The following is a 15,842-nucleotide window of genomic DNA, read 5'->3' on the forward strand; positions in this document are numbered from 1 at the left end:
CTGTTAATTCCCTCTCTAAATGTATTCAGAACTATAAATACCATGTGACATCTTTGTCTACAAGGTGGACAGATGTATTTGTAGCACAGGAGAGGGGCCCACTGAAAATTAATAAACCAGACAGCAAGGGTGGGAAAACATTCCCCCCTGGAAAGTGTCATTCCCTCTGCATCTGTTATGCTAGCAGTTCAGCACTTCTACTATCACTTGTGGATTGAATCAGCACAATGGATATGTCTATCACACTACATGTGTTAATTGGCTTATCAATCTCAAGATGACTGTGATATCAACAATTTTTTGTGTATGGCCACTGTTAACAAGGTAGTGATCACCACCTGTATTTTTCTGTATTTCACTTCCTTCTGACGTCACTGTTGACAATCCATCCCCTAATCATGCATACAAATACCTAAAATTTATTGTAACATTTCACACAACTAATGAAGTAGACTTGAGTCCTCCTAAGGTTAAACCATAATATAGTTGTTAGCGTTTTAAGGTACCAAAAGACTTTTTGTTGTTTTGGTTTTTGCTGAAAAAGGCTACCCCACTGACATTTTTTTAAAAAAACAAAAAACTATCATGCCTTCCCCTTGCATATCTCTTCCTGTGCCACTTTACGAAGTGGGAATAAATTATGGGAAAACTTAACTTACATCCACTTTTGACATAGAAAACATCAAAAATTAGCCTATAGTACAGTTACAGACACACTTGGATGAAGCAGATTATCTGGACCCATTCCAATCGGGTTTCAGGACTGGACATGGAACTGAAACAGCCTTGGTCGCCCTGGTGGATGATATGAGGAGGGCGTTGGATAGGGGAGAATACACCTTCCTCGTCCTCCTGGATCTCTCAGCGGCTTTCGATACCGTCAACCACGGGATCCTTTTAGACCGCCTGGAGGGATTAGGAATAGGGGGCACTGTTTTACGGTGGCTCCGCTCCTATCTTTCAGACAGGCACCAACGGGTGGCATTGGGAGATGAGGTTTCAGACCCTTGGCCTCTCAATTGTGGAGTGCCACAGGGTTCTATCCTCTCCCCCACGCTATTCAACATCTATGTAAAGCCGCTGGGGGCCATCATCAGGAGATTTGGGCTGCAGTGTCACCAATATGCGGATGATACTCAGCTCTATCTCTCGTTTAAGTCCTCACCAGAGTTGGCTGTGGATACCATGTCCAAGTGCCTGGAATCCGTAAGTGGATGGATGGGAAGGAATAGGCTGAAACTAAATCCCGACAAGACCGAGGTGTTGCTCGTGGGAGATAAGAGAAGGTTGGGAGATATAGACCTGGTATTTAATGGGGTAAGATTACCCCTGAAGGACCAGGTCCGCAACCTGGGGGTTGTTCTTGACTCCCAGCTGTCCATGGTGGCTCAAGTCTCAGCAGTGAGCCGGGCAGCCTGGTATCAACTCCATCTGATGCAGAAGCTGCAACCCTACCTTCCTGCCCATCTTCTCCCACGGGTGATACATGCCCTGGTCTCCTCTCGTTTAGACTACTGTAATGCACTCTACGTGGGGTTGCCCTTGAAACGGTCCGGAAATTACAGCTGATACAGAATGCGGCGGCACGTTTGATTAAGAACAGCCGTCGCCATGATCATATCACTCCGGTGTTAGTGGATCTACACTGGTTACCAGTTGTTTACCGGGCCCAATTCAAGGTGCTGGTGTTGACCTTTAAAGCCCTATACGATTTCGGCCCAGTTTATCTGAAGGAGCACCTCCAGCATCACCAATCATGCCGCCTGACAAGATCAGCCACACAAGACCTTCTCTCGGTCCCACCAGTTAAAACAGCTAGACTGGTGCAGACCAGAGAGAGGGCATTTTCAATTGTGGCCCACACCCTCTGGAATTCCCTTCCTTTCGATCTTCGCCATGCCCCATCCTTGATAGATTTCCGCCAAGCCTTGAAGACCTGGCTGTTCAGGCAGGCCTACGGGAGCTCTGGGGTGGGTTAGCTTTTAATGTTGTTGATTAAATATAAGAGTGGTGGTTGGTTTAATTATTGAGTGCGTTGTATTGGTTTTATATTGTATTTTATCCTGTTGGTGTAATTCGGCCAGATAGGCGACTCAAAAATAAATTTTTTTTATTATTATTATTATTAACATCCCAAACCAAGGAAATAAGGAAACAGAAGAAAAACAAACAAAAAACCCCACATCCAGTTCTTAACTCTGCACTGTGCTACTTTCTTACAGTCTTTTTTTAGCTAGGTTAATGCTCACCAAATACCTTGAAATGTACCTTCTTTGGGGAAATTGGGATCCCTTCATGTGAAGTAACGTCCTAAAGGTCTCAGTAAAGTCTACACTACTGCTCCTTCCTTACTACTTTATTCCATACAAACAGTACAGAATTTATATATTGTGTGGGTCGAATGTGGCAAAAGCATTAGCACTGCTACTGTAATGTGGATTAAATAAAAAAAGGTAATCCAGGGAATGAGGTATGGAACTTGGAGAAAGGAGTGAGAACAGCAAGAAGTGAGAAAGAAGCAGATATTATACAGCAACAAAAGTGGCTGTATACTATAGCCAGCATAGATTTTTCACATTCCGCAATGTTAAATTGAAAATACCCACATGCCATTCTGATGCTTCCCATAAGCTCATTTAAAAACAAAACCTTAGAAAACATATAGCCCTGAACTCAGAAACGCTTGCTTAACAACCTTCTAAATTTTCATGGCGATACACAAAAGAGTCAGAGAGAATCAAGAGTTCAAAGTATAAAAAGAGAGGAAAAAACAGACCCCTTTTGGACTTTTTTCTGTCAGAGTTCTCATAATTTGTTGAAATTAATTAAAAATCAGCCATGTTCGCAGAGTACCTGGAATCCAATTACTGACCTTGCCCCCATACTCTGACCTTCATCTTCTGCAGTTTAAAAGTTAAAAAAATGCCTAGCTGAACTTTAATTAATTTATGAAATTTAGCATTGAAGTCAATGATAAGCCTGGGCATGCTCAGTAAGAACCGTCAGTGTTCTAAAAGCCAGACTCCCAGCTGCTTGGCTTGGCTAATCAGGGGGTCACACCCACACCAGACCTTTATTTCACTTTAGACAGTCATGGCTTCCCCCAAAGAATCCTTGGAAGTGTAGTTTGTGAAGGGTGCTGAGAGTTGTTAGGAGACTCCTATTCCCCTGACAGAGCTCCAGTGGCCAGTGTGGTTTAACAGTCAGCCACTCTGTTTGAAGCTCTGTGAGGGGAATAGGGCCTCTCCTAGCAACTCTCAGCACCCTTCACTACCTACACTTCCAAGGATTCTTTGAAGCCATGACTGTCTAAAGTGGAATAAAGGTCTGGTGTGGATATGGCAGGTGACAGCTTTGGTTTAAATTTGGGTGGGTGACTACATGTGTCTGCTGTAGAATAAAAAGGTGCGGAAAACGCCGAAAAAGAATGACACTGTTCACAATGTTTTCCTTTTGGAAAGGAAAGGGGCTTCCCCTCTGCTCTGTGCCCACACACCCAATCTCCTCCCCTCCCCCTCCCTGCCCCAGTTCAATTTCACCTATCCTGAACATGATTGCATAGGAGTAAATCCCACTGAACTGAAAAAGCATGCAAATAATCAAACCTGTCCTCCCCTCCTCCTCCCTCCTATCACCTTCCTCTTGCCCCTTCCTTCCCCCTCCCCCTCCCAATCCCCTCTTTTCCCCATCCTCCTTCCCCTCCCCTCCCCCTCCTCCTCCCCATGGTCAGTGTTACCTATCTTAAGCATGACTGCACATGAGTAAATCCCACTGAACTCAATAAGCATGCAAATGATCAGACCTGCCTTCTCCTCTCCCCTCCCTTCCTTTCCCCTTCTTCTTCCCCTCCCCTCTTCCTTCTTCCTCCTCCCCAGTCCACTCCAGCCCTCCCTCCCTCATGTCCTCCTCTCCCCCATGGTCAGTTTTACCTATCCTAGGCATGATTGCATGGGAGTAAATCCCACTGAACTCAGTAAGCATGCAAATGATCAAACCTGCCCTCCTCCTTCCCGCTTCCATTGCCCTCCTCCCCTCTGCTCTTCCTCCTTCCCCCCTCCCCATCCCCTGTGGTCAGTTTCACCTAGCCTACGCATGACTGCAGGACAATAAATACCATTGAACTCAATAAGAATGCAAATGATCAATCCATTCTCAGCTAACTTGCACAGGATCCCATTTCTTACCTTCCAGATTAAAAATGTACCAATAGCCAACAGGTATTTCTATCAAACTTTAACAAGCAGGGAAATTGGGCAGCTATAGTGAATGCACCAGGGGAGCAGGAGACCTGGCCTCCTCTCTGTGAAAGACCAACCCAAATTGTGTTTGCATTTTTACAAATACAATACAATATCTCAGAGAGGAGGTTAGGTCTCCTGCTTCCCTGGTGCATTCACTATAGCTGCCCAATTTCCCTGCTTTTTAAAGTTTGACAGAAATATCTGTTGGGTATAGTGGTGTAGTGGTTAAGGTGTTGGACTATGACCTGGGAGACCAGGGTTCGAATCTCCACATAGCCATGAAGCTCACTGGGTGACCTTGGGCCAGTCACTGCCTCTCAGCCTCATGAAAACCCTGTTCAGAGGGTCGCCATAAGTCGGAATCGACTTGAAGGCAGTACATTTACATAGATACATTCTTAAACCGTGAGGTTTTTTGCCTGTTAGTGAATATTCCTTTTAGTTACAGCATTAAAGACAAATCACCCCTGCTGCAAAAATCTTGGATGCTACACGCATCATTTCTGGAATATTCTCCTCTCCCTTCTTCAAGAAAAGTGTGAAATGAGGCAAAGGTAGAAGAAAATGAAATATTTTGGTACATGACTTATCCAAGCCTACTTTGGGTTCTGGAATGATGTGTAAAATGTGCAACCCCACCATCATGAGTTTAAAAACTCTTATTTGGGAAGAATTAGATATGAAATAAACTATAAAACATTATTTCTTTTGAGAGGTGATATCTGATGCAATAATTAGTTCTCCACTATCTCCACAATATTTCTGTCTTTAACTATAAAGCTTACAAGTCACTATTCTACTACCAGATTGGATTGCTAAAATCAGCATATGAAGCTGAAATCAGAAACACAATGAATATAAGGCAACAGGTTAAAAACAGTAGAAGTAGTCCAAATGCTGCCACAGTCATGTGAGATACTTAGAATCATATTAGATGCAACACAGAAGATCAATGATTGGATTATATATTTAAAAGCAATTATGAGGAGCAGCAAGTTGAAATAGCACCACACCACAGTACAAGGAAAGAAGTCCTCCTCCAAGTTTCTTTTAGCTGCAGAGGAATGAAAACAAGTACTCTGAAACTCTTTCACCCACGCCCTGCAGCTAACAGCAGCTTGGAAGGGGCCCTTAAACTGGGGGAAAAATGATGTGGGGAAGGGTTAGTACTTTGAGCACTGTAGCCCTGAAATACACATGAATCAGTTCCAAGCATTGCAAATCACTTATCTAACCTCCCTTTTTAAAGTTTGTGTCTGAATAATAATGGGAATGAAGAACTTAAAAAATACTGAACATGAACTAAAACAAGTTTTTTTAACCTATGGGTTCAACCCTTGACCAATGACACCTCAGGTAACATCAGCTCTACCAAATGATTTTGATAGAATTTAGGGAAAGACAACTGATTGAAGGATTGCAGCCAGAGGTGTACAGAAAAACAAGCATACTGAGGAAGTTAAAATTAAGAATAAATTGTCATATTTAAATGAAACACTACTTGTTTCACCAAATAGTCTTACTACATTTATGCTTACTAAAAGGCAAAAATTTAAAAAACCTGCTAAATCATTGTTAGAGATGATATTTTTTCTAGAAAAACGCCGAGAAAGAACACTACTCAACTTTACATCTTAAACCCACAATTACTTTTTAATATCAACTATAATGGAGTGGCTTTTTATATTATAAACAAGGACTGCTCCAGCCCATGGTTTAGCACTATGGGTCATATTCAACTAACCTCTATTCGGAGTAGACCCATTGAAATTAATAGATCTTAATTAGCCATATATATTCATTTCAATGGGTCTACTCTGAGTAGGACTAGTATTAGTTACAATGCTATGTGCGCAAGCTAGAATGAACCCACATTTTGAAACTTGTTTGTTTATTTTTATTATTTATTATTTTATTTTGTTCAATTTTTATAGATTAGAAACTGCCAGTTTACAACAGAAGCTGCCTATTAAATCACAATTTTTTGTTCATACATAACAAGACAGGATTTTTTTAAAAGGTGATATTCAATGCTGCAGGAGTCTTTCTCTCAGCCGCATGGTTAGGGATGGTAGAGTATATGAGCCCAAGGCTTGCTCAGGCTCATTCTAGCCTGAATACACAATATCATGGTGTATGACTATGTGTGAACAGGGACATCATGTTGAATCATGGTTAATAGAAATACACTTCAAACAATGGCTTCATATCCTGGTTTGTGGTCAACCTTTAACCACTGCAAACCATTCTGAAATGACATGTAATCTTTGACAAGCCATGCTAAATATTATGTCTTTCCAGAACCAGGTAGAAAACCAAAAGCACTTCTTTTTACAACAGGAACTCTGGCATCTCCCCCATGATCTAGATGCACAACCATCATATGTAACTGGTGCATCTATCTACACTGTAGACTCTACAGGCTTTCCACTTCATTGTTACGCAACAAATGTGAAGTAATGAGTGCTTTATCTCACCTCTCACCTCGTTGTTTGAAATGTACAAAACAGCTTCAATTATTAGCATGCAGAAGTTAAGTTTAAACATTCTGTTTGCTGATAAAATAAGACAGATCTAAATAAGGAAGTTAATGAGCTTTCCAAAAGAAGGTCTGAGACAAAGAAAACTTGGGCACTATTTACAATACACACCCAATGATTAGTAGCTTCACCAAAGAAGGGGTGTGGCTCGCTTCTCCATTCAGTTTTGTTACCAGTACACACTTTCTTTGGTATCAACTCATGAGCTATTAAGACATAACATTCCCCCTCATTCATCCTCCACTGCCCCTCCCAAACACTTAGAAAAATATAATGCATCCAAATGCATAATCCACATGGATGTTGTAGGAAGGATAATCAAAACAGAAGCAGACAGAAATCTACCATACTGCTCATTGTTTTCAATAAATCAATCTGAATCTCTTTCTAGTATATTTTTCATGTTTATTTTATTTCTCCATGGAGAACATGCTTGTTTCAAAACTGTCCAAAAGATATTAGCTATTTATAAGCGATATACCTAGATCTAATGATGACTGCCTGCCAATTGTAACAATTGCTCACTTGCAGCTGTGATCTTTTAACACAATGTTCTAGTCAATGTCTCGCCAAACAGCTGGAAGAACTAATATCTGAGTGCACTGTGTTGGTGGACCTCACACACAATAAAGTTCATCGTACTTCCTTTGGTGTCGACTCATGAGCTATTAAGGCAAAAAAATCCCCCCTTCTCCACCCCACAAAATACAAATGAAAGCAATTCATGACAAAATTCATATTGATTTTGCAGGAAGAGTACACCCAGAAACTTCTTGTACAAACGGCTTGGATTATACAGGTTGCCTGTTGAACACAGAACCTCATCAGCCACAAAGAGCAGAATATTTTCATTGCTCAGAAAAATGCATTGTATGTCTCTCTTCTCCCCCCCCCACCTCGCACCAGAAGATATTCAGCTCATAAAGACAGCTAAACTTCTCAGTCTTAACATATTAAAAGGACTTATTTTAAGGAGAGCACAGCAAGATAATAAAAGTAGCTATATATCTGTACTTTCAAAACACTGAAGTATTTGAAATGTACTTTACATTAAAAATAAACTGGAGACAGCAGAACATTTGCTTCATCACATTATTTAAAATATCAAAGGAATAGGAGTTTTCAGTTTAGATTTCTTTTATTAATTAAATATTAGGTAGGTATTTAGAGAAAGAGAAAAGAGAAACTGGGAAGTATTTTTACCAACTATAAACAGAGAAAAAATGGATCCTACAGAATATAGCCACTGAAAATCACACGGTAGCAGATAGCAAAAGAACAGTGAACATTAGAAGATGTACTTGTCTACTCTGATGAAAATTAAGAAACTTTACAAGCAAATAAGGATTCCTAACTAGAAACATTTCAGGAGTACCTTACCAAAACTTCACCTGGACTGTCCACTTCTGCCTCAGAACCTGCTGCATCCACGGACTTTTGTGGAGACTCTATCACAAGTTCCTTTTTTATATTTTTACTATTTGTTCTTGCCAACATTTTTAAACAAAAGGTTTAACACAGTTGTTTTCGTTGTTGTTGTATGTAAACTTCAGCAATTTTATCTTCCAGCAGGAGCATACCGGTGATCCAGGGGAAATGAAAGCTTCTTCCACCCTCAAGCTACAAAGAGAACAAAGTACTTGTACTACTTAGCAGCAGTCTGAGTCAAGTTATGGTGGGAATGCATGACAGATGAAGGCCAACCTCTTGGGAGGGGGAAGAATAAGAGTGTGGGAGAAGAGGAGGCGGATCCATTTCAGTGTTAGGAAACAAAACAATATTTCCCATAAAATAAAGTTTGCAAATCTTGCAGTTTAAAATCTTCCAGGTCAGCAGATTTTCAAAATATTTAATTCCAACAGTAAAATTAAATTACAAGTCAGTGCTGTTTCAGTGAACACTAATCTTGGTAAGAAATTAACAAGTTTTCCCAATACCATGAAAAGAAAAAATAATTCTTCAATGTGGCAGCTCTGTAGCACCTACAGATGTTTATGTCTCTAAAATACTTTTCAGAATAAAGTCTTATGGAAGCTTTGGAGTGGCCAACTTTTGAACAGGATATGGGCAATACATGCCTTTCAGAAAAGGCTCTGGGCAGCCACAAGGTTACCATAGAATGCAGCAGTGGCTGGGGGGTGCCATGGAGACAGTGATGACCTCCCACTGATGGCACTGTGCTCACCAGGATGGGGAGGGACAAGACAGTGGTGAGGTCAGGAAAGTTCTGGGATGGCTTTGCAAGTATGTGTGCACCCACAGGGCCACCATCACCAACTCGGAGCACCTCCAACCTCGTTTCCATTTTTGTCCCACCCTACCCCCTCCCAGCAAGCAAAACATCACCAGTGTGATAATAGCACTGTCTCCCCGACTCAAGAGCCATCACTGACTGGATGGCAAGATATTCAAAAGCAAATATAGCCTGAACACCTAGTCAAATAGGTTGAAGAGTGTGAGACAAACTGAGGTGATATAAAAATACAAGAAATCAGCCTGAGCAAGCAGGAGGCAGGGAGCAATAGGGAGTAGAACTGTTTAATGAGAATCTGACAGTGGCCCTATAAATATACACAGTAAGCCTGGGTCAGTAGAGCCCAGTCAGTTTTTCAAGAAAGCATTGCCATGTGACTGTAGAGTCAACTGAAACAGAACATTAGCAAGAAAGAGCATTCTTCCAGTTCAATCCCCAGCCTACCCTATAAATGTAAACAGTAAGCTATTCTCACATAAGTAACAAAGAAGTGCTACAACAAAGGAATGCTACATTCAGATCCAGAGAGGATACGGAGAATTACGAGTTCGCTTCTTAACTTCAATAAGAGAAATCCCCACTCAAGAAGCAGACCATGTGTACAACAGGAAGAGGGAAGGGGAAGTCACAAATAACCCTACCACACCACCTACTTGCTCTCTCCCTCTCACACCTTCTCTTCTCATCCAGAGACAGAAATAGTAGACAACTTCACCTCCCCTTCCTCCCAGAACAATCCTCCTACAAGTTAAACCAGTCAACGAGCCTCTGATGAAGCTACTACAGCAGAGGTTCCCAAACTGTGGTCCACATCAGCGGTCCATGAGCTTCAGTCAGATGATCTGCAATATGTCTGTAAAAATCCTTTTTAAAAATCATCCAGCACCAAAAGTGCATTGCAATTGCTACAACAGGCAGAAAAACCACGAAGTGGTCCACCAAGACCCACAGCAACTTTCAAGAAGTCCAAGGAGGGAGGAAGTTTGGGAACCACTGTACTACAGCAATGGTTTCATACTGGGTCAGCAGGAGGTATTAGTCTCTTGACCTCAGCCTAAAACTTGACAGCAGCAGGTTAGTAAAAAAAAAGGGTTATATCATGTTCAACAGGAGATGGAATTGTTGGGCGTGGTTGGTCATCTTAGTTCCAAATCATAGCTTGGTAGCTAACCCTCTTCATTGCAGGTATAAAAGCACTTCGTGTAGGTGGTAATTTTTCCCAATTTGTCTGTTTCCTAGAAAACATGGACCAATGTAACTTTGCAAGAGTAGTTATCCCGGTTCTTGGCTGATAGACCTGGCAAATGAATGCTTCCAATTTATGACATACTATGTCTGGGATTGTGTCTTGTGTTCCTAGTGAGTTTAAAGCAAGAAGGGTATCTTTGGTCACTGTAGTGAATGCTTTCCAGTATGAAAGGCCTGGAAGGAAAAGGTAAAGGTTTTACTCCCTACAATATATCCTCTAATTCCCTTGGCATACCATCCTATGCAGGGCCGGTGCTGGAGTGTTCGGCACCCCCCTGCAAATTATCAATCAGCACCCTTACCTTTTATAATTTTTTCTGTTCATTTTTCAGTTGAAACTATGCCAACCGCTGAGTTTCCAAGCTGCTGGGAGTGCATGTGAATTTATTGGTTTTATCAATTTATTCTAATGCATTTATAGCCTGACTTCTAAAAAAGATGTTTTTTCTAACAGGAGTCCCTCCAGCACTTCACAACTACCAAGTCTGCACCCCTGTAAGATTTTTCTCTCTCAAACAGGCACATGCACAGAGATGAGATGCCAGCTTTTTGGCTCTAACAGGCGAAAATCTAGCAGACAAAGATTATCCTAACAAGGAAAGAAAGACAGGAAGAGTGTTTTCGTGGTTGTATTCAGTCTATTTCAGCTGGCTAATTTAGAAGGCAGAAGAGGATGGCCCAGCCAGGAAAGTTGGTAACCCAAAGCAGCCACCTGCGGTCAGGGCCGGATTAAGTTGAGGAGGGCCCCTAGGCTGATTCTGAGCCGCCCACCGTCCTGTCCCATCCCATCCCCCCCGCTTCACCTACCTTTCCACTTTTTTTGCGGCTGCGCGCACAGGTTTGCCATCAATCAAGATGGCAGCCGAGGTTTCCCTAAGGGGCTGAAGCCTCTGCCACCATCTTGGTTGATGGCAGCAATGCTCGCATGTAACATGCATGTGTGCCATCAACCAAGATGGTGGCAGAGGTTTCAGCCCCTTAGGGAAACCTTGGTCGCCATCTTGATTGATGGCAAACTGCAAAAAACAGCGGAGAAAAAGGTAAGTGAACCGGGGGGATGGTGGGCAGTTTGGAAGCTCTTGTCCCGCGATCCGCGGCTCCTGTCCTGCTTCCGCGGATCGCGGGCCCCCCACAGCTCCAGGCCCCTAGGCTTCAGCCTACTAAGCCTAATGGATAATCCGACCCTGCCTGCTGTGCGGGGCTCACCCCATTCCAGCCAGTGGGGAGAGGGGGCCCTGCTTAGAGCTGGCAGATTCATGGGGGAGGTCTCAGGAACCACCATTGAGGTGGCAGGCAAGATCACAGAATGTGGGCATCAGATTGGTGGGAGGGCTCCTGCGCTCTTCACACCTGCAGGGCTGTCAGAAATCCAACAGAAGCAGGCTTCCCCATCTCTGCATGGCCAGGCAGGGTAAAGCTGCACCTCCTGAATGTCTACCTGACAGCCCCACACTGAGCTGTAGCCACTCATCCCTCTTTAATCCCACCTTAATATAGTTACTGCCCGTCAGTACTGAGGTGGGGGCCCTCTGTCCATGCTCATGCCCTCTGTCCATGCTCATAGTCATGCTGAACAGAAGCCAGGATTTCTCCAACTGAGCGACAAAAATCTCCCCCCCTCTCAGAGAAACCCTCCTGGGAGGCAGAGAATGGCAAAGTGCAGCTGACTTGGGGCGGGGCGGCCTGTTGTTTTCTCCCGGAGCACACAACCCCAAGCACAACAAACTACCACGGAGCTGCCTCTCACTCTTACTCTGAAGTAGTTTCTCTGAGGTAAAGTGCCCCGGGGTTTCCTCCGGGATAGAGAGACAGGAGCGTCTGTCTTCTTACCTGCTCAAGAATCCAGCACTCTCCCCCTGGCCCATGGTGCGTACCTTCCTGCCTGTTCGCCGACAGCGCTTGCTGGAGAAGGACAGCAGGCCTCGTGGAGCCACCGCCAACTCTGCCTGGAGCTGTCGAGGGGTGGAGGGAGGGCCAGGGCAGCCTCTCTGATAGCCCCCTCAAGGCACGTGAGCGCGGGAGGCAGGCAATGGCAAGGAGCGGGCGGTGTGGCTGCTGCCAGCGCACTTTGAGCGCTTGTTCAAAGGCAGGGGCTCGGCAGGCGAAAGGAGTCACCCCATGGGGGCATCCTTTGGGTGCCATGGGAGAGCCGGGCGGCCCGCTCTGGTGGAGCCCTTCCAGTCCTGCCGGGGAAGGAGGCAGCCTATTGTCAAGCCTTTGGGGCAGCTTGGCCACTGCTCGCGGGTGCACTCCCTTTCAGAGAAGTTTCGCTCTCGCGCTGTGCAAGTCGGGCAAAGGAAATTGGAGCAGCCAGGCGCCTTTGGTGCCCCTCAAGCACTGCGCCCTTCTGCCATGCTTACCTTGCTTAGGATGTTACGCCAGCCCTGACCCTATGTTTGTCAATAAAAATCACACGTATGATGTTGAAGGCTGGTGTGCCAAGGGATTATATCATCTCTGTGATTTTTATCAGAATGGAATGCCCATTGGAGAATGTAAGTTAAAAAATCAACTGCAAGAAATCCCATTCCTGTGGTTATTATGGGAACAAATAAAAAAATATATAATCCAGAAATAAAAGAAGCTGCAACACACAGATTTACCAGATTTGAGAAATTAATATTAGCATAGGCAGAGGATTCAAATGGCCTGACATCCAATACATATAAAATCTTGGTTGATTACATAGGCGGAAATACATCAGAATTAAAATTGTGGTGGGAAAGGGAACTTGGCATTGAAATATATAGTGAAGAGTGGGTAACACAATGGAATAAACCACCACAGTGAACAATAGCAGCTAAACACAGAGAATTGTTTTTGAAAATCATATATCAGTAGTATCTGACACCTACAAAAATAGCATTGATGAATTCAGGAACATCTTCAACATGCTGGAGGGGGGGTCAAAGAATTGGTAGGTATACACATATGTGGTGGGAGTGTAAAAAATTCACAGATGTTGGGTATCTGTGATTAAGGAGATTGAACAGATAACCCAACAAAAAATTACATGGACACCACAATTAGCAATATTGAATTTATTGCTAAATGAAGATCTTGATATTAAAAATAAGAAGTTGGTAAGTTCTTTGTTAACAGCAGCAAGGATTACTACTGTACAATCTTTGAAAGATCTTAAAGGAGCAAATACAGATTCTTGGTATAAAATAGTTTGGGATATAGCTGTACTCGAAAAATTAACAGACAATTTAAAGAGAGCAAGAGAACAAAGTAAAGGGACTAATTTCATTTCAGTATGGTATGATTTTATCAATTAGATAAATTTACAAGATATAAGGATCTCCCGGCCAATGGCATACACATGGATATGGCATGATTATTAAATGGTCCAATAAATGAAAGGATAGGAATGATATTCAAAATCCTGCAGGAAAGGAAAGGAAAAGGAACAGTATTAATGCATTAATTAAAATTGCGTTAATAATTCACTATGGATAATCAAAATGTAATCTTTACAAGCAAAGTTTATTTTATTGGTTATGTTTATTTTATTGGTTATGTTTATATTTTGTTTATTTTGAAAATAAAATTTATTAAAAAAAGAAAAACCCAACTGCACATTCTTTTCACTAATTTTGCTATGGGGCATGATTTTTCTACATACGCTCCTGGTCTGGTGGGTGAGTTTCTATATATGTTCACATACCAGTATGCTCCATCCTGCAAGCAAAAGGCACTGCCAGAATTCAAGGACACATTCCAGCCAAGGAAAAATATTCAAGGACAGTGTGAAGCAGAGCTGGGGAAGGGGCATGGCCTGGAGAGAGGGGTGGTGGTATAGAAAGAGTCCTGAGGGCTAGACAGAGAAGCTAGAGGGGCTGCATTTGGCCCCCATGACTGAGGTTACCCACCTCACACCTATGTGGCAATTTCATAAATATTTTGAGACAGGCATTTCTATTTGCAGCAGACCTGATAGAGAGATGTTAAATTTTATGACTGCGTTTGCAAGTCACTCTAAACCATGAAAAGTGAAAAAGCAGGAGCAAGACTTAGGCTTGTGCACTGTCCCCACCACATGTCCTGCATGGCTTCCAATTCTATTTAGTCCCATTTTTGCATGTGGTTTGGACTGATAAACAGTTACCATAATTAGTTTTAAAACAAGCCAATTTAAAACCATTGTTATGATTAATCACAGTTCCTGATCCAGATGTCATGACAAGCTGAGGTTAATCAAAAGCAGAATCTTCTCCTTCCAGCTGTGTAGGAGGAGAGGAGAGAGCATGCAAGTCCATAGCTTGCTGCAACTCTTTCCTGATAGTTCATCTTGCACTAAACTATGGTTTAGTGTGGCATGTGAAAGCAGCCTGTGTGTAACAATTATCAAAGGAAATATTACTGTCTGTTAGAAGCAATCTTTTTCTTTTTATCACCACAGAATTCCACCTGCAGGGAGATTCACTATGCCTACTCCACTGCTATTTCTAAAAGAGCAGCCAATTTTGTTTTGCTAGGTCTTTGAAGTATTAGGACGAATTTCTGCTGCTGCTGTTTTATATTTGTGTATTTTAATTGTAAATTGCTTTTGAGAGCTCCAGCAGTTAAAAAGCAGCCAATGGATAAAAATAAGCTCTTATAAAATCGCTTAAAACTTTTTTTGTTTAGTCAAGCCCAGTCATTTTTGGTTAAAAAATGAAGTGACAGTACTCATATCTTGATAAAAGTGCTATGGGTGCAAGCACAAAATGGCTCCTATGGGCAGCAAAAAAAAGAGGTGATGGTACTCCATACCAGTGAGGACAGTCACAAAAGAAGATCTGAGCAAGCCTATCCAGACACATAGATGTTCATGTGCTTTAATCGTTTTAGGTCTGTTGATTTTAATTGTTTTAAAAATGTTTTAAAAATTTAATTTCTTCTTTTTAACTGTTTTGTCAATAATTTTAACATTTTTTGTAAACTGCTTAGAGACTTTTTTTACAATCAAGCCCACTGGCCTGTGTGTTGTTTAACATCAGATCGGTACACAATAAGACCACTCTCATCCATGATTTGATTGTGGATGAAGGCGCCAATTTGGTGTGCATTACTGAGACCTGGGTGGGTGAGCTGGGAGAAGTTGATCTGACCCAGCTTTGCCCACCTGGATACTCAGTGCAACACCAGCACAGGCTACAGGGACGGGGGGAAGGAGTTGCTGCGGTCTACAGAACTTCCATCTCTGTCACAAGGAAACCACTCTGTCTTGGAGCTGGCTGTGAGGGCCTGCACCTGGTGTTGGCCCGAGAAGACAGTAAACTAGGGTTACTGCTGGTGTACCGTCCACCCTGCTGCCCGGCAGCTTCTCTGACTGAGCTGGCGGAGGCCGTCTCAGCTGTGGTGTTGGAGGAGCCCAGAACGATAGTGCTGGGTGATTTCAATGTCCATGCTGAGGCTGCCTCTAGTGTTCTGGCTCAGGACTTCATGGCCTCCATGACAACCATGGGGTTGTCTCAAGTTGTCTCTGGCCCGACGCATAGGGCAGGGCACACCCTCGACTTGGTATTTGCTCCAGATGGAGGAAGGGGTGGTCTGGAGATGGGGAGGTGGATG

At 42.9% G+C, this 15,842-nt stretch overlaps 1 protein-coding gene across 7 annotated transcripts in view; it reads right to left on the minus strand.

The window, feature by feature from the left end:
* Positions 1–15,842, minus strand: part of DOCK9 (dedicator of cytokinesis 9) — a 196,197-nt gene that overhangs the window by 137,567 nt on the left and 42,788 nt on the right. For 3 of the 7 annotated variants that reach the window (XM_061626575.1, XM_061626571.1, XM_061626572.1), the window contains exon 1: positions 8,162–8,442. The exons of the other annotated variants lie outside the window; for them this stretch is intronic. In XM_061626575.1, the coding sequence (XP_061482559.1) occupies positions 8,162–8,278 (117 nt within the window). In that variant the 5' untranslated portion in view covers positions 8,279–8,442. Of the gene's footprint in view, positions 1–8,161; positions 8,443–15,842 lie in introns of those variants that run through there. 7 annotated transcript variants of the gene reach the window in all.

Source organism: Rhineura floridana, chromosome 5 (genome assembly GCF_030035675.1).
Source record: "Rhineura floridana isolate rRhiFlo1 chromosome 5, rRhiFlo1.hap2, whole genome shotgun sequence".
Lineage (NCBI taxonomy): Eukaryota > Metazoa > Chordata > Lepidosauria > Squamata > Rhineuridae > Rhineura > Rhineura floridana.